The 17913-nt window shown below is 51.2% G+C and overlaps 3 protein-coding genes and 1 pseudogene across 3 annotated transcripts; 3 read left to right on the forward strand and 1 right to left on the reverse strand.

Annotated features, from left to right (window-relative positions):
- The first annotated feature begins 2332 nt into the window (after positions 1-2332).
- Sf3a1 (splicing factor 3a subunit 1) lies at positions 2333-4639 on the forward strand. The gene has a single exon (XM_003743461.1). It carries the CDS (start codon positions 2333-2335, stop codon positions 4637-4639), a length of 2307 nt encoding a protein of 768 aa, XP_003743509.1.
- A 414-nt stretch (positions 4640-5053) lies between these two features.
- Zip102B (Zinc/iron regulated transporter-related protein 102B) lies at positions 5054-6553 on the reverse strand. The gene is made up of 4 exons (XM_003743411.2): positions 6204-6553; positions 5920-6082; positions 5489-5809; positions 5054-5350 (listed from the first exon to the last, which is right to left on the reverse strand). The coding sequence occupies exons 1-4, from the start codon at positions 6504-6506 to the stop codon at positions 5229-5231; spliced, it is 909 nt and encodes a 302-aa protein (XP_003743459.1). The 5' UTR covers positions 6507-6553; the 3' UTR covers positions 5054-5228.
- A 3822-nt stretch (positions 6554-10375) lies between these two features.
- Positions 10376-14522, forward strand: CROT (Carnitine O-octanoyltransferase). The gene is made up of 7 exons (XM_003743462.3): positions 10376-10419; positions 11130-11343; positions 11981-12309; positions 12410-12702; positions 12849-13154; positions 13248-13856; positions 13944-14522. Exons 1-7 carry the CDS (start codon positions 10402-10404, stop codon positions 14062-14064), a joined length of 1890 nt encoding a protein of 629 aa, XP_003743510.1. The 5' UTR covers positions 10376-10401; the 3' UTR covers positions 14065-14522.
- Positions 14364-17599, forward strand: LOC114828236 (uncharacterized; annotated as a pseudogene).
- The last annotated feature ends 314 nt before the right edge of the window (positions 17600-17913 follow it).

The raw sequence follows: 17913 nt of genomic DNA on the forward strand, positions 1-17913 counted from the left end.
TTATCAGTCACACGGAGAGTCATCGAATAAGCGCGGTCGATAGGGTACCCATCCTGTGGCCTTCTATCGAGGGGCGATGAATTTTCCAAAAACGACGGGGAAGAATGAGAAAAAAGATCGAATGCCATGGGCAGGAATTCTTCAGACATCGAAATCATTCCGCGATCGCTTGCTCTCGATTCTCGACCAAACGATTTGGGAAAAATAGTCGGATGATGGGAGAATCAGATGCCGTCACTGGAGTTCATGTCTCGCGTTTGCAAATCGGCTGTCACAGCGCGCTCTTACCACAACTTTCACCTCTGTGGCTACGGATGTCGTAGAAGTAAAAGTGTTTCAACAGTAAGCGTCATACCACACGCTTCCACATACGAACTCATTCAAATTTCTAGTTCGTAATTGGAACCTCGGTTCGCTTCCCCGTTAGGCGCGAATCCGTTCATCGGGGTTTGGGATTACAGTGTTTTATCAAGGGGGAGACAGCAACAAACGGAGCCGTCGATATTCGTCCAGAGGAGCGATCCTCCGTGTGTCGCCGTTTTTGCGGATTCATCTCAGGATTCCCGACTCTCTGGGCCGCGAAGTGATCCTGTGATACGTATATCGAGCATGTTTTTTCTCGGAACTTCTTTTGGAGATTTTCTAGCCTCCTCATCCGGACGAGATCCGAGAAATTATCGAGTTTTCGATGTGGACATCCTCATCAGATCTGCGGGCTCAGCAAACGAGGTGAGCTCATCTCGGACTTAGGAAGAGGAGCAGCAGGGATGAAGATCGGAGTCCTTTCCTTGTGCAGTCTTCGTAATTCGCAGGACTGACAGATTTTTCCTCCGAACGGCAAGTCGACACTACGGGACGTTAACGGGCCGTGAATCTTGCCATCTTCAAAGCTCTGAAGACAAAGTGCGGATCGCGAAAGTTTGCCCCTGCCCCTTTCGAGAGAAAACCAGGTCCTTACACGACCGAGTTGACGATTGGAGAATCCGACTCTAGTATGCTTATTTTTCCCTGAGAATTGCTCTTCTTGAACCGACGGGATTGTCGAACGGTCAATGCGCCGCCGCCGAGAGGCTCAAGTTCGGACGTTGAATTGCCACGTCGGCATCGCTATCGGAGTAGGACTGAGAATTGGTATTTCCACAGGAGACTTCCGCGCAGCTTTTCCTGGGCTGTCCATCACAAAGGTTCGATCCTGGCCGCCTGCGGAAATATACAAGTATCGGACGACATCCGCCCGGATACGTGAGCAACCAGAATCCGTCCACGAAAGTCATATCTTCCCGGTTTCTGGGAAGTTGATTCGTATTATGGTAAGATCGATGGCCTCGGAATGCTAAATTGCTCCTCAGGAGAACTTCTCCACACCTCGTGCCATAGCGGTGCCATCGCGATTAGGGCTCTTGATAAACCTACAAGCCGTCGGCGGAAACTTTCATTTGCTAGCTTTGTCGAAGGGGCATGAGTCTTCTGAAACTCCGCCCGCCTCATAGCCGAATTCTGCCTAAATAGGAGAACAGATAGAGATACTGCATGATTAATTTCCGCATGAGCAATGCGTAGGACACTGTTCTATGATTCGGGAATAATGGAGGTCTACGGGGGAGTAATCGAACAACAAAGCGGTTTCCAAGAGTACGGTGCTACCTAAGCGGAACATGCCACCTCGGAGAACACAATAAGCAGCGATCAGAATTCGCTCGAATTATGGTTTTCACCAGGTCCGCTTCGAGGTTTTCTCGCAAAACTCGCCAAGCCGGACTCCGTAGGGGCTCCAAGATCCCGAACGAATCCCGCGCGGGAGTAATTAAGGGGTAGCTCGCCACGAAATGTTTCTGAACAGTAACAAGGCTTGAGCCCGGCGGGATACTACTACAGGGGTATTCACGCCCCGAGGAGTTCCTGCGGGAAGATGTCACGTGAAGGAGATGGTATGCTCGACTCGATACCCGTGAGTGAATTATCTTTGCGGAGCATGGATGATGAACTTCGGAATTTTCCGCCGTCTTCGAAAGCAGGTATTTCGTACATATACGGAGAGTGAATAATCAGACACGAGCAACTCCGGCCTCTACTACGGAGTCTTCGTTGGACATTTGCTTGTGGATAGTTCTGACGACAGCCAACGTCCCACACCGCGGTCCGAGAGTAAGGCGCGCGGCCATTCAAATCGTCCCGGGCGAAGGTTCGTCCGCCGCTTGTAAACAGAATGCATCCATCGTCGCTCTCAAAACGTTTTGATATTCTCGTGTGGAACGTTGATACACAGAAAACAAGTCACTCGTCGGAGTAGTTGTTGTTTTCTTCGTGAAGCTCCGACTCTAGCGGCGTCGTGATGCCTCCGATTTCGGAGAACAATCCTCAGGATGTGACGGAAGCTTTCAAGATTCCCACGATCGGCATCATCTATCCGCCGCCCGAGCTCCGAAACATAGTTGACAAAACAGCGGGCTTCGTCGCTCGCAATGGACCCGACTTCGAGGCGAGGATCCGTCAGAACGAGATCAACAATGCCAAGTTCAACTTTCTTAATCCCGGTGATCCCTACCATGCCTACTATCAGCACAAAGTCAAGGAACTCAAGGAAGGAAAAGGTCAAGAAGAAGTGCAGGCGGTACCGGCACCACCGTCCAATCAAGTTGTCGCCCAAGTTAAACCGGTGCCGGTTCCTCAACAGAAGCCGGAGATCGTGCGCATGATCGAGCCGAAAATCGTCCCAAAAGACCCTCCGAAAGAGTTCGAGTTCATCGTCGATCCCCCTTCGATTTCCGGCATCGAGCTGGACATCGTAAAGCTAACAGCGCAATTCGTCGCGCGAAACGGCAAGAATTTTCAAACGAATCTAATGAATCGTGAGCAGAGGAATTTCCAATTCGATTTCCTTCGGCCGCAGCATTCGTTGTTCCCCTACTTTCGCAAATTAGTCGAACAGTACACGAAGATCCTCATACCGGACGATGGTTTCGAGAAGGAGCTCAGCGAACAAATCTTGAACCCTGAGAAAATACTAGATGACGTACGATACCGAGTCGAGTGGATCAGACTACAGGAGTCCGAGAAACGGAAACGTGAAGAAGACGAAGAGAGGGAACGCGTTCAGTACGCTCAGATCGATTGGCACGACTTCACCATCGTCGAGACCGTGGACTATTTGCCGAGTGAACAAGGGAACTTCCCGCCTCCCACCACACCGCAAGAGGTCGGGACGCGAGCTCTGATGCAACAGCGACTCGAGAGCGAGGAGATCGACGTCGAGATGGAAGTCGAGGACTCTGACGAGGAAATAGAAATATCGAAGAAAACTCCTTCGATGCCAGTGACAGCTTCGCCGCACAAAGTACCACCCCAAGAAATGTTGCCCCCACCACCGGTGCCTCCCGTGCCGGAGAAAGTCGTCGTCAAGAATTTCAACCCGTCCCAGCAGAAGCGAGCCCTTCCAGCGGCCGCTCAGCAGAAATTCCTCATTTCGCCAATCACTGGAGAACGCGTGCCGGCCGACAAGATGGAAGAACACATGCGTATTGGATTGCTTGATCCTCGTTGGGTCGAGCAGCGAGACAAACAGATCCAGGAGAAGATGACTCAGGAGGAAGTCTTCGCCCAAGGCTCCTCGATCGAGAGCTCATTGAAACATTTCGCTGAACGTCGTACGGATATCTTCGGTCAGGAAGAGACCGCCATCGGTATGCGGGTGGGTGAAGAAGAAGAAGAAAAGCCGCCCGAGAGACCTATCTGGGACGGACACTCGGCCACGGCGGAATCCGTCGCGAGGCAGGCCAGAGCCAACATCACCGTCGTGCAACAGATCCAACAGATCCACAAGACCAAGGGTCTGGTGGCTGACGACGATAAGGAGAAGATCGGTCCGGCCAAACCGGGCACGAGTAGAGCCCAGCCGGCTCAACCTCCTCCGTCGATTCCTCCTCCTGTCGCTCGACAGAATCTGCCACAAGGACTCCATCAAACCGGCCCGCCGGGAATTCATCAGACCGGACCCCCCGGAATACATCAGGCGCCGCCACCTGGAATACAGCAGGGGCCTCCGGGTCTAAGCCAAGCGCCTCCTCCGGGTATTTCAGCCGCAATTCATCAAGCGCCCCCGCCCGGAGTTCACCCGCCACCCCCTCCTCAGGTCATGGTGCCTCGACCTCCTATCATGGCACCTCTGATCATGGCGCCGAATCCCTCGATCATGATGATCCCGCAGCCGCCGTCCTTTGTGCCCGTGATGTCGGTCCCGTCGGCGATTCCGCCTCCTCCACAGCCTATGCAAGACGAGATTCCGCCGGGCGAGGAACCAACAACCAAAAAGGCGAAGACCGAAGATCAGCTGATTCCCGAAGAAGACTTCCTGAGAACTCAGCCCGATGTGATCGCGGTCAGAATAGCTGTGCCGCACATGGCGGACAAACCAGAATGGCGTCTGAACGGACAGATCGCATCGGTGAATGTCCCTCTCAAGGAGACGTTCGGTGCGCTGAAATCGAGGATACAAGAAATCACGGGTATGCCACCTGGGAAACAGAAGCTCGTCTACGATGGAATTTTCGTGAAAGACAACAATTCATTGGCGTTCTATAATGTCATCACGAATGGTATCGTTCAACTTCAGTTGAAAGAGAGAGGAGGACGCAAGAAGTAATTATATGTACTTATTTTCTTTTTTGCGGACGTCTGGTGGTGAATAAATCGCGGTGAATTGAAGTCCGGCATCAGCATTGAATTGGGTTGTAGGATGAATCGATAGGATTCCTTCGTCTCTCCCTTGCTAAGGCAAGCGCTCCGAGGTAGCGCCGGCTCCGAAATTCTTTCCCAAATAGCGAAGAAATCCGCGGCGGGCAGCAATCGATACCGATAAAGTTCTCTCCTTGCATGTATTCTCGTAATTGATCACAGTCTGCGCATATGAGAGAGTTCCGGTCCATGCAAGAGCTCGGAGAACTTCTAGACGCTCGTCCCTCCCCGAAGATTCGGCACCCAGCTGTAATGAGAGGAGCGCTTCAAGCAGGCCAAAGACTCCTTAACTCCCGGTGGTTCACAGTCTTTCTTTATAAAGCTCTCGTGACCATCATCGACCATTCACATTGAACCATGAACATATTATCCGCCATAAGTCTCGGGAATACATTGACGGCCTAAAAACGTTTTTATTTACAAGGGCGTAGTCACGCACCCGAGGAACATTCCACAGACGTATAGGGAACAGATATTCCCAAATCATTTACAAATATTCAATGGTGGTGCCCGAAGGACAGGAAGCTCGGCATCATGGCCCCGAATACGAGGATTACCAACTCCTTCCGGGAAAATCCCGAAGTGTCGCTCATCTCGGTCAGATGATGAGCATGCGAAGCTGCGAGGGAAGGATCGATCAATTCCCATTCATTAACCTCAGCATCCCCGCATAATACGTCTCGACGTATACGTTCAAAGATAGTATACGTGAAATATCCGAATCTTATAGAACTCGTGTTCCAGTCGATTCACCAACCTTTCGAAGCCGCGAGTTCAGGCAGAACATGCACAGTTGCAACGTATAAAAATGTGCCCGCGCTGAACAGCATGGCGATTCCCGTTGCGTTGAGAGACGCCATGGATTCCTTCGTGTTTTGACTGATTCCGAAGAAGGTTGTGAGCGCTAGTATAGGCGCCGCCGCCGAGAATAACAGGAGATGTCTCTTTATGGTGGCCTTATCCAAGCCTTCATGCAACAGGAATGTAACGAGAGCAAATGCGGCCGGCGCCTTATGGAGCATAATCGCGAGGAAAACGATCATTTCGATTTCTGCCCTCGTAGTGGTAGCAGCGGCGCCTGCGAACGAGAGAGAAAAAAACTTTTCAACGGTGGAAACCGATAAGAATTGGAGCGCTTGAAGTGAGAGGAGCCACGATGGGTTCCATGTGCGATTTTCGACCGCTCACCGAGAGCTATTCCGTCGGCGGCCGCATGAACAACCAGACCCAGTGTCGCTGTCCCGGGTCGCGCTCTGCGGCCCACGCCATTCGGCTGAGGTAAAAGTTCTTCCGTGCTTCTCCCTCCCTTGCTGCATTGGTCGACCAAGAGCATGAATACGAAGCCTGCGACCTGTGGAGAGAGCAGAACCATGATGGCTGAACGAGTCATTCGAACCGTGGGACTTCGATATCGGGAGTACAGGGTCTCGCCTGGAGTTTGCGTCGATCAGAATCAGGCGAATGTTACTCACCAACGTAATTCCTATAAGAGCATGAGGATCGTCGAAATGATGAGCTTCATGGTGATGGTCCTTGGTCGGGAGGTCGAGATGATGTTCTGTGTGAGCTGCCTCCAAACGGGACATATACAATGTAGATACACCCTCAGGTATGATCACAGTCAGCGCGGTTCCTACCAGGAGACCAGCTCCGAAAATCGACACTATGTTCATCTTATCTTCGGTCAGCTTCAACGAGACGGGAACCAGTCCGCTCAGGTAACAGCCGATGAACATCGACGTTGAAAGAAGGAATAGAGACCACCCGTCCCCCATTACGAAGTCAAACTAGCGGCTCAAGTCAGAATGATTATCAAACTTTCAACCGCATCGCACCGGGCCCTCTCCACCTCGTTCCTGGAAAGATGGCGAGCTTGTGAAGAGTCATGAAATCAGTCCGATCGCTCATATTCGCCCATATGTTGAGAGTTACGATTTTTTCGAATGTGCTTCACATAGGACGGGGCCGTTTATTCGTGACCGCGGAGTTTCGCAGGGGAAAATCGAAGGAAAAGCGACGGCATCTCAAATGGGTCTGGCCTTCCAACGTCAGGTTGCCCTCCAACAGCCAGGACTCTCGATGGAGCAGAAGCGAATGAGGAGGCGCCTTTCTAGGGGCTGAATTATCACGAGAAGAGATCATCGTTTGCCTATTTCATCGCGGTTTCATTGATGAGCTGTCACCCGGCCGTGACAGAAATCAGATGTCGCGCCCCGGATCTCGACGCGCTTCCGATGCTTTCACAAGCTTGCTCTGGGAGAAAAAGACTTGAGTCGAGGGACTCGCACAAAGCAGTCTCACGTGGGACCAGTAAGTCTACCAGGAACACACCGATCGGAACGCAACATATATAAGGGATGTCGCCGGATACACTCGTTCGGAGTACGGTATGACGTCAGGTGATCTCGTCGTGCTGATTCCCCCTGGGGCTGAGCGGGAAAACTCGTCTCAGGAAATGTTTCGCTCGATGAATCGAAATGATCTCAGATCCGTGAGAAAAAAAATCCAAAAGAAAGCGTTGCTCCAGTGTAATCGATAACGACTTCTTTCCCTCAAAATGCGTATGATGCTGGGGATTTATATTCAAAAACCTTCGTCGAGAATCAGCTCAGAGAACGCAGGCACGAGAGCCAATCGAATTAACCCATCTGAAGTTTCTCTGCAGTATTCGCCGACGAGCTCGTGGGCTGCCAATGACCGTCATCACGAGGAGGTCGAGTTCTAGGAGACCGAGGACCAAGGAGTTGACTTGGAGTAGGGAAGCAACGACCAGATGGGATGCCCCAGGCTTCTAGAGAAAATCTCTCCTTCTTTCCAGATTTCCTCAGAGAAAAAAAAGCATGATCCTCAATACCGTACTCACCGAGTCGGCTCAGAAACGTCTGATTATCCGCTCAATGGCAGCCTAAGCGATGACAGTTATTAGAGCAGCCAAACACTGCTTCCGGAAGACTTGCTTCTGACTGTGTGTGATCAGAAGACTCAGCCGCTCACGGTGCATGTCACACAGCGGCTGATGGCTGATCCACGTCTGGTAGCAAGAGGATAACTTTCCGTCGTTTAGCGACGACGGATCGCCATCTACCATCGACGGCCCTACTCGGCGCTCGGAGCCCAGCTGACTGTCTCCACTGCATTCCAATTCTGATGGAGAGGCGGTCTTTGGTCTTTGCTAGAGATTCAGTCTACGCAGAAAAATGATCAGTACTGAATCGATCCAACAAGTTGAGCTTATTTCGCACGGCTGAGGGAGATGATGAAGTCACTGAGTCTGGTTCTGGATTGAGGAACAAGCCGGTACCGTAGGGTGGTCGGATGGTGGGCGTGACGGGTAACTTGGGAATCATCCAAGCATCCGTGGATGCCGCTCTGTATCCGTCGTGATTGCACTCGGGACCCTTATAATTCAATTTTTCTCGGAGATCTGCGCCTCGCGGGCCTCGAAGTCATTGATTGTTTGAGAGCTTTCACAGCCGGAGGCCCGTCTCATGAGCTTATGACTGTGAGACCAGTCGTATTGAGGAGCGTCGCGCGCGCGGGGAAAGCGTTGGACGGAGTCCCTCGCTGACCCGGACAGGTGTCCCGGTCGACAGCAAAGGTCGATGGGGAATAGAAGAGAGATCTGATCGATGACGGTCGTTTCCTTGCACGGTTATATTCGCCGGCTATCGAGCATTTGCCTGCCAGCCCGCCTCATGTTGAATACATAGGTAGATCGTGGATGGGACTCCAGCGGAAGTGCTTCGCTACAAAACTAATTCTGAGCCTGGAGCAGAGAGGCAAGAAGAGCCCGCTGAGCAAGTCAGCGAGTTGCGTATGATCTGGAATAGGCCCTCCGTGGGAATCACCCGAAGCGATTTCTATGGACTGAAAACTTCGATGATCGGTTCCTTCAGTGAGAGATGAGTCGTACCATGATTACCATAGGAGCTTCAGCAAACCCAGCTGACTTGGGCAGCGTGGGCAACAAACTCTTTTGCCCGCAGCTTGACGGTCCCCTAAGACCCGGTTCGTCCTGCGGCGGAATTCAGTATTCGTGGATGATCTCGGTCCCGGGTCTAGTACGGTATCAGGTAGATTGCTTCTCATAAAATGAGAACGGAACTCGCCTCTCCAGTGAGACCTCTGTAATCTGAGAAACCGCTCCTTCTTAGACAATGGAAATCCTGAGTAGAGAATAGTGGACTCGACGGAAAGCGATATGTTCGAGCAGAGGAGACTGAACAGAGTTTCTCTAATGGTTTCGGGCAATCTCCTCGAGCATTTCCCCTACGCTACGTCTGCGCGAGGTAAAATCTGGAATCGTTCCGGAGCACGGAGAGGGGTAGGCAGAACCCCGGTGGCTCAGATAGTTTCGGCGTTCCTCTTCTCCGGCAACGTGGGCTCGATATCTTGAGATCAATGCTCAGACTTCTGTCATCGTTCATATAGCGTAAGGGTCGATATCGATTTCTTCCTCGCTGATTGAATGGCTCGCAATAGGACAGCGCAGGAAACACTCTTCCCCTGGTGGTGGGGTTGCAGACGGACCGGCTTCGCTCGACCGACGAGCGGACGGTCCGTCTGACCGTCATCCGTCTGTGTGCGTCTTCTGCTGTGGCTGTCCGTCGGGGTCTCGCCGTGATCCGCACTGCGAGAAAGTGAAGTCAAGTCTTCATTCTCAGCTGACTTTTCCAAGCGCGGTGAAGGTTGCGGCGACTTTGACGGCGGCTTTGGTGGCACAAGATACACGGCTTCGTCTAGCCCTTCTCGGGGACTCAAAACAAGAATTTTCGTCGGAGTTTCCAGTTCGGCCTCTCATCCTTCATGGATTGGGCTGAAGCCCACGATCAAGTAGGTTTGGCTTTTCAGTGGTTCTGCGGACAGTGAACTTCGCCGTCTTCGGAATCGCGATCTCTCCCCGGAATCCGTTCTGTGGCCATCGATTGTGATGACTGATTGATGAATGGAAGTTCTTACCTCTGAGTGGCTGTGTGCTCTTCCGCTCGGTTCAGATTAATTCCTCTGATCTGCCTGGTTCCCAACCCATCAAACTGGCGACCAGCTAGGCTGGGACATTGACAATACCGAACTTGGTGAATCCTCCACCGTCATGGAGTTTCTATAAATTCAACGCTGTTATGGCTCGGTCTTCTCGCGCGACTCTCTCCGAGGGATGGAAATAGTTTGCGAACCACCGGGTCCTGCGCGATCTGTCATCCTCCTCGGAGTCGGATCTTCCGATGCTCGTCCGGGAGAAGATCCTTATCTACCACCCGCGAACATGATAAGGTGATAGCGAATAACTGAACGATAAAGATATCGCGGGCCCTCTATTATCGACTTCTACGAAAACCACACGAGCCGAGTCTCAGAGTCTGACAGAAATCTCTGCTCACGAGGAAGTACTCGATTTGATCGTTTCCGGAGTTTCTGTCGGAGCCATTGAATCATTAGATCCACATTCCGGGGAAAAATCCAATACTCTGCTAAGCCCTCAAACAAGAAGCTATACAGGAGCCCTCCCCTATCAAATCCTCCTGGGCGGAATCTAAACTTCCTTCGATTATCTTCTCGAAATCTGTACAATTAGGTAGATCTCTCGCCACTCTCGCGACCACCATTCACTATCGTTCCCGAATCTAATCGTTCTCGGCTCACAACGATCCCGGCTGTCTGTCCCGTCAAGCAATGGCGTCTAAGCCCACGGTAAATATTTGGCATGTTCTCGAATTATTCTCGCCTCTTCTGCCTCGAATCGCAGGCTACGCTGTCGACGAGCTTCCCATGAGCATCACCCTGAGGACAGGACCCGATTTGAATTCGACTGTGATGTAGAAGAAAGCTCCAGTGTGTACTCGGCAGTAGGACTGAACACTCGGAAGACTGTCATACCGCCTGAGCGGTAGCCGTAACGCAGCGTTCTACGCTTTGGTGATATTCAGAAGAGGAGCGCAGAAGAGAATCCGCGGAACCTAGACTGGGGATCAATGATTCAAAGATAGCCCTGCGTGTCGTGGGAGAGGCCTGTCATGATCGTGAGGCCGATCCCAGGAATGCATACGGACAGCAGTTCAGAGTCATCCGATGACTTGCCGATATGACTACGGATTTCTGTAACGGTACATCCAGAAGCTAAGGACACCGATGCAGCCAAGGCTGTGCCGCAGCGCTGGTCGTGCTATCGCTGCCCAAGTCTGCGGAACGGCGGAAGGATAGAAAATAGATTCGGATAGATAACTAGTAACGACAGTCGTTTCTCTCTTGGCGGCATTTTCACAGTCCGATCATTTTGGAGGATGGTGGAGACGAACGAGCGAACAGGGGGAACTTGGGGATCCCTCGTCCCCTCACCATCGATTCCAAGAGATCCGAGATCCGTATCGGTTATCGATGATCTATTCTGTTTTTATTTCCAGAGTTCGAAGCTCGCGGATTCACTCGCACTTCAAAGAGAAAGGCTCTACGTGAGCACCGACGGTAGCTCAACATTCGAGAACGATGAGTCCCAGGCGCCATTGCCGGTGCCGAGTCTGCAGCGCACACTGAATCGCTATCTCGACTCGGTGAAACCTTTTGTCACTGAAAATGAGTTCGCAAAGACGGAAGAGCTCGGAAGACGTTTCGAGAATGGTACGTTTGCCCCAGCTGATAGCCCGAGCCGATCAGAGCCGAGCCGGATCGACATGGAGGGAATGTCTCCCGGAGGCTTCTTATCAGTCATAATACAGTCGAACCCGCTTATAAGAAAACCGGTTAAGAGAGAAAACCGGATATAAGAGACCGATCCCGATTCCCCGATTTTTTCTTCATAGGGCTTCATGTTGAAAACCTCGCTTATAAGAAACTCGGATATAAGAGAAAACCGGATGTAAGAGACAATTTTCAAACCCCAGCCCCATAGAGTTCCATGTTGGAGACCTCGTATATAAGAGAGAACCGTCTCAAGTAGAATTTCTGTTTGCTCTTCCATGACTCCTCTTCCTCTCGGAACCTGCGCGAATGAGATAATACGCCAGTTCGATAGTATCATTGCTCCGAAAATGATCGTCTCTCCACAGGATCATGATACCGGCATCCGAGTCATACGAGAACGAGATGTTTCGGGTCTTTTCATCGAAAGACCGTACCTCGGATATTAGAGAAACCGGATATAAGAGACCATTTTCAATTCCCCGAGAGGTCTCTTATAAGCGGGTTCGACTGTAATGTCGGACGATCAAAATGATCCAAGTTCGGGATTTCAATTGAACATCCATTCCCTTCGAAGGGGTTGGCCGACAGCTGCAGGAACAGCTTCTCAAGAGAGCGAACGACCACAGGAATTGGCTCGAAGATTGGTGGCGAGACGTTGCTTACCTGAGGAACAGAAGTCCGTTGATCCCGCTGAGTAATATGGCGGGAGCGTTTGGCCTCTTTGAATTCGCTAAAAACTACAAGGGACCTCGTTCCGAATACGCGGCCAAAGGTCTCTGCCATTACGTGAATTTTTGGCATTTAATCCGACGCGAAAAGCTGAAGCCCCAAAAGTTCCGTGATACGCCATGGAGCATGGATCAGTTCCGACGCGCTTTCAACACAACACGCATACCTCAAGAGGTATGGCTTGATTCGAATACCCAGATCGCGCTCAGAATAGTACCTCCGGATTCTCAAGTAGGAAATTACCTCGACTGAAAGCTGGAATTTTTCTCTTAAGGGCATGGACGAACTACGCACAGTTTTCATGACGGAAAGTGAGCAGATGGACATTCCGACTAATATTATCGTTCTGAGCCGGGGACATATATTTTCTGTAGAGATGTGTGATGCTCAGAAACAGCCGCTCACGACGGCTGAAGTTGCCCTGTCGTTGGAGAAGATTGAGAGATTCTGTCAGAGGGAGCCTCGCGGTAAAGGCGTGTCCGGTCTCACGTGTCAGGACCGAGATCAGTGGGCTCAAGACCGGCAGCACTTGAAGGATATATCGAGAGCGAATGCGGAGAAGCTCAAGTGAGTCCCGCGAGCTCAAATCTGCTCGCAGCATCTTCGATTCTCCTCCCTTAATCACTCGGCAGCTCTCCTTCACTTTTTCCATGGTGGAACTATTATATCATATGAACGACAAACTGAGTGAGATCGCATTTCCATTTTCCCAGACTGATTGAGGACGCCCTCATGGTTTGCGTTTTGGACGAAACCTCTCCGGAAACCCGCACGGAAATCATGCGAGAATCGATTAAGGGTCGATGCGAGGACCGCTGGGCTGACAAAAGTCTCCAATTAATATTCTTCAAGAATCTCACCGTGGGCTCCAGCTCGGATCACAGTCCCTTCGACGGTATGGTCCCTATCTGTGTATCGCACTGGGCGCATCTCTCGACCATGATCGACGATCTCAACGACCAGCCCATGGGACCCGTAAGACCGACGAATCTGAGGGAGCCGATCAATATCGATTTCGAGTGGGTAAATTGTTGTGGACGCGAAATTTCTTGACTCTGTCTTCGGTCCTGTCGAATGGCAGCTCCTGCCCCACTGATTATTTCCACTTCCAGATTGGATGAGGAACTCGAAGTGAACATTGCACAGGCGCGGACGAAATACGATCAGCTGGCGGACACGATCGACGTCTTCGTTGGAGAATTCAACGTCTACGGCAAAGAGTTCCTCAAAGGGTCGCAAATTCATCCGGAAGCTTTTTTCCAAATCGTTATCCAGACTGCCTTCATGAGACTACACGAGCGACCGGCTCCTACGTACTGCACGGCTTCAACGCGAGCTTTCTATCACGGACGAACGGAAACCTGCCGATCGTGTTCCCAGGAAACGGTTGATTTCAGTCGAGCGCTCCTCGCAGGTAGCAAACCATCGGAACTCTCGATATTGTTGCGACTCGCCGTCGAGAAATTCACACTCACAATGCTCGAGTGTCTGAACGCGGAAGGGTGCGACAGGCACCTCATGGGATTGGCTATCCAGGCGTGGCTGGAACTTGGGGGAGATGCCCTGCCGGAGCTGTTCCAGGACGCGTCGTTCGAAAAAAGTGGAGGCAACGGCAAGTTCAAGCTCAGCACCTCACTGAACGGATTCACACCGCTAATCGGATGCGTCACGCCGATGGTTGACGACGGTTACGGCTGTTTCTACAGTTTCGATCAAGATAAGTAAGTGAGCTTGACAATAGAAAGAATACCGAAATCGTTCACTGGATCCTCCGAGTCATTTTAAGGCTGTCGATTCTTATATTCCAGTATCATCGTCGCTTGTACCGCATTCCGGAGCGAAGACCATTCCGCAGAACGGTTCTACCGAAGCATAGTGGACACTCTGATGGAGATGAAGCCACTCCTGGCTCAAGCACATCGGCTGTAGGGGAATTCGTCGATTGTAATATAAATTGTATGACATCATCATCAAACTTCAGATATTACACGGTCCCTTCAAGGACACGCTGGCGCGGTGTTCCGGTAGAGGAGCGTATGTCACAACTGGCCGTGTTTGAGTAAGTCCTGTCTGAGTCAGAAGCAATCGAGCCCGTTCTAGAGTTTTGGAGGGGGCCAGACGACCAAAGATGATGACGCGCCTTCTCGGGGTCCATACTTTAGCATCGAAACCGAAGAATTTTGGTAGGGGCCATTGCCCCCTTAGCCCCCCCCCCCGCGCGCGCCTCTGCCCAGGAGCCTATTCGAACGAGGAGGGATTCCCAATTTTCCTTTTCCCCTTGACTAAGTTCCAAGCGCATCCAATCAGGTCCGTGGAGCTCGAGGAAGCGCTAATGAGACGACGCCGATAAGTGTTGGCGACCCATTTGATGGATCGAATAATCCAACAAGATTCTATCCCCCGTTCCCTAAATTAGAGGACAGGTGGTAGCTTCGGGACTCCCACTCCCACCGTTCTGCTAAGTTGTAACTTGAGGAGATAACTTTCCTCGCTCGAGTGCGGTCATACGCCAACTCTATGTCAACAGCAGAGAAAAACTGACAGAGCTATTGTGTGGCCTCCGTCTTTCTGTTGACTTTCCTGGAATCCAATGAGGCGTCACAAAAATTCTACGATCAGGAAATGCATCAGCAAGATTTCTTGGTGTACCTTGGCCATCGCCGATTGTGCAATAGGCTTCGGATTCCTGCTCATGGATATGTGGACAGACGGACCAGTGATTCGAATTATCATTCCGTTCCTCGAGGGAGTTTTACCGCCTGGTATAGAGGATCCAGATTTCGGGAACTCTTTGGTGAAATCCCCAAAGAATATCAGAGTCTCCGAAGCTGTCCTCAATAAAGAATACATCCGGAAAAACGTCGAAAGAGCCCCATCAACTCCACCGTTCCATGCGATCATCGCCTTGACGATACCAACGGTACCGAAGGCTCGCAGTGTTCCGAGCGGGACTTCGATAAAAAGCGGTTTAGAGCGGATAGGCTGGCACCGAGAAGTCGGAAGCTGTGCTTTCGGATGGGATTCCGAGAACGTGAAAGGCAATATTCTTCTGAGATCAGACAGGCTGGATGCGCACGACTCCACGTTTCCGAAAAATCCAGGCTTGAGAGAGCTTCCTCGAGGTTGAATTCATATCAATTCATAACCTCAGGCGAATCCAGCGAGGAGGTACTCCATGTTCCTGGCTATGAGCCCGCATCGGGGGTTATATATTCGGATGGAACATCTTGCACCGATTTCTGGGGCGTATAATTCATTCACGATAGCTTGACACCTTCGCTGGACTATGGAAAAGACTCGATTCGAACAAGGAGCTAAAAGAGCGAGCGATAGGGAGCTCTGCCTGTTTTTTCTCTCCTGGTTGAGGGTGTCAGATTTCGAGCCTCTCGAGTGGATTGGCGTGAGGTAGCTTGCCCCCGTACTTGAAGCAGTTAGCCCGAGACTCGAGACTGTCGAAATGTTTTGGCTGCAAATTATAGAACTCGCTGAGAGATTTTAGCCGGGCGAGGGTCTATATCTCACCCAGAAGTGATTCTCGCAAGAGGATTTCGCTCGTAATCAGGGCTACTTCTTCGAGTCGCACACTCTGGAAACGGAGGACGGACATATAATCGAGATGCACAGGATATACAATCATCCGAGCAGGGGAACTCCAGTCGTCGGAGATTTGGGCATCTTCATGAGCTCGACAGCTTCTTTCTCCAAGCGAGACAATCATACCAACGGTGAGGTTTGAAGAATTATCGAAGAAACATGCCGCTAGAACAGAGGACCGGATATGGATCTGATGATGAATGAGCATCTGCTTCGAGCTGAATCGAGAGATATGTGAACAGAAGGTCCGCCTAACTCCTTTCCAGCCTGATTGTTGGCCGGCGCCGGCTTCGACGTCTGGCTCCTGAGCAGCCGGGGCAGGCCCTTCGGTCGGAGGCATCGCACTCCCGACCCGGTTAAGAATAGCACAAAGTTCTCCGATTACTCACTCCTGGATGTCAAGTTGTGCGATTACTCAGCTCAAATCGATCTCGTGATCTCGGCGACTAATCATTCCGAGGTCTTCTGCGAGCAAAAAGTCGGGAGATCGCTGTTTTCGGCTTCCGAGTGTCTTTCCACGAGATTCCGGATTCCAGGTGTTCGCCGCGCTTTTCTCACAGAGTGTAACTTCCGTGTTGGCACTTCTGTCGAAACGGCCGTCGTATAACTCGAAAATCCATGCGATGGCTCCCTCCGGAGGACTGCGCGGAGGATGCTTCTCTTGGTGCCGGAGTGCTGACATAATCGCCAAGCCATGGTTTGGCCTTCGGTAGGGATACTCCGTCTTCGGATGGCAGAGATCCCCTATCTGGGGTAGAGCTCCTTCTTCGAGTCTTCCAATAGATCGCGTTCCCCGATAAATCCGACGATCGCCAGCCGGACTAATTCTCACCTAGTTTTAGGACCTGATCATGGAGATGAATCGTTTTGGGCCTTTTTTCACCAGCATCCCTAAAGTCTTGGGAATTTTATGCCCTTGAGAGTTTCATACCTGTGCCGACTCGCTGCTGGCGATCTCGTTCTTAGAACAAGGAACTTACATGAATAATGTAGGAATTCATCGATATAACCCCGAGGGACGAAACTATCAGGCGAAATTCGCCGCTGATGTCCATCAAGATAATCTGATCAAGTGATCGCTCCTTCAAGACTCCAACGATCTAGTCGAATCTCCTCGAGACTTACAGACTCGTTTCCCTATGTTCTTTGAGCACATTCCCGGAGGGAAATCGTTCCGAAATCTAGCGTACCTGTCGCAGGTGAGGATTAAATGTATTCGCAGACTCAGGGAAACCGTGATTGCGACTGGAGCACTTCCCCACAAGCGGCGGATCGAGGATTCTCTGTCCCCGTGAGATGGGACCTCGAGCCTCGGAACGGGCGCTCATCGCGCATGAAATTCCGAGGAAGGATCCCTCATTTCATCTTAGAGTGAGAATATTGCAGACTCGGCAGAGCAACTGCGACGGCTCTGTTCGCGATAATGATCACGGTCCCCTTCACCAAAAGGCTCATCAATTTAGGTTTGAAGGAATCGAAGAACATTATAGTCTACGGTCCACTCGGACCACCCCTGCTCGACGCTAAGATCATCAAGCTCTACTACAGCATTCAAGATCTATCCATCCACCGGGGAAGTGAGTCGGAGACTCTTTGAGCCCCCATCCCATCTGATGGCTTAATCGTGGAAACATCAGCAGAGCTAGACATCTGAACCACGGAGAACTTGAAGATTGCGAATGATATCGGCATTCCACCCTGGGATATCCATAAAATCGATGATCACCGATTCGAGCACCTCAACTTCATATTCGACGTCGCGCGGCACAGCCATGTTCACCACGCGCTAGAATTCTTCAAAAGCTTCAGGTTTGGGGTTGGGGTTCCAAATAACTGCCTGGGGAATGCCATTCGTGGTCCGATGCAATAAACTCGAGTCAATCACGGGCACCTCAGAGCTGAGAGGGAGATTTGGAGTCCGCGATCAGGGGTCGATGCAATTGTTGGCGCCTGAAAAGTCATTCAGGCGAATTTGCGAAAGCTTAGCTCTTAGTCATAGCCTTGGTATGACCACGGAATTTCGCATTTCCTGTCGACGAACGAACCAATTTGAGAGTTTCCCGAAGAAGAGCTTGACCCGGCTGTTCTGATGCTGTCGTCGAGCAGAAGTTTCTTCGACGTCACTCAAGAACTTCTCCATATGCGTTTTCTCCTTCTCACTGACACAGTCGAGCGTTGCGTTTT

This window comes from Galendromus occidentalis, unplaced genomic scaffold (genome assembly GCF_000255335.2).
Source record: "Galendromus occidentalis unplaced genomic scaffold, Mocc_1.1 scf7180000077446, whole genome shotgun sequence".
Classification (NCBI taxonomy): domain Eukaryota; kingdom Metazoa; phylum Arthropoda; class Arachnida; order Mesostigmata; family Phytoseiidae; genus Galendromus; species Galendromus occidentalis.

Bases quoted from the DNA above. Each gene is read 5' to 3' on its own strand.
- Sf3a1 (XM_003743461.1), top strand. From the start codon at position 2,333: ATGCCTCCGATTTCGGAGAACAATCCTCAGGATGTGACGGAAGCTTTC.
- Zip102B (XM_003743411.2), bottom strand. From the start codon at position 6,506: ATGGGGGACGGGTGGTCTCTATTCCTTCTTTCAACGTCGATGTTCATC. The intron at 6,083-6,203 runs GTGAGTAACATT...CTCTCTCCACAG, and splicing joins CTCTTATAGGAATTACGTTG to GTCGCAGGCTTCGTATTCAT. The intron at 5,810-5,919 runs GTGAGCGGTCGA...TCTCGTTCGCAG, and splicing joins CGCCGACGGAATAGCTCTCG to GCGCCGCTGCTACCACTACG.
- CROT (XM_003743462.3), top strand. The intron at 11,344-11,980 runs GTACGTTTGCCC...TTCCCTTCGAAG, and splicing joins CGGAAGACGTTTCGAGAATG to GGGTTGGCCGACAGCTGCAG. The intron at 13,857-13,943 runs GTAAGTGAGCTT...CTTATATTCCAG, and splicing joins TACAGTTTCGATCAAGATAA to TATCATCGTCGCTTGTACCG.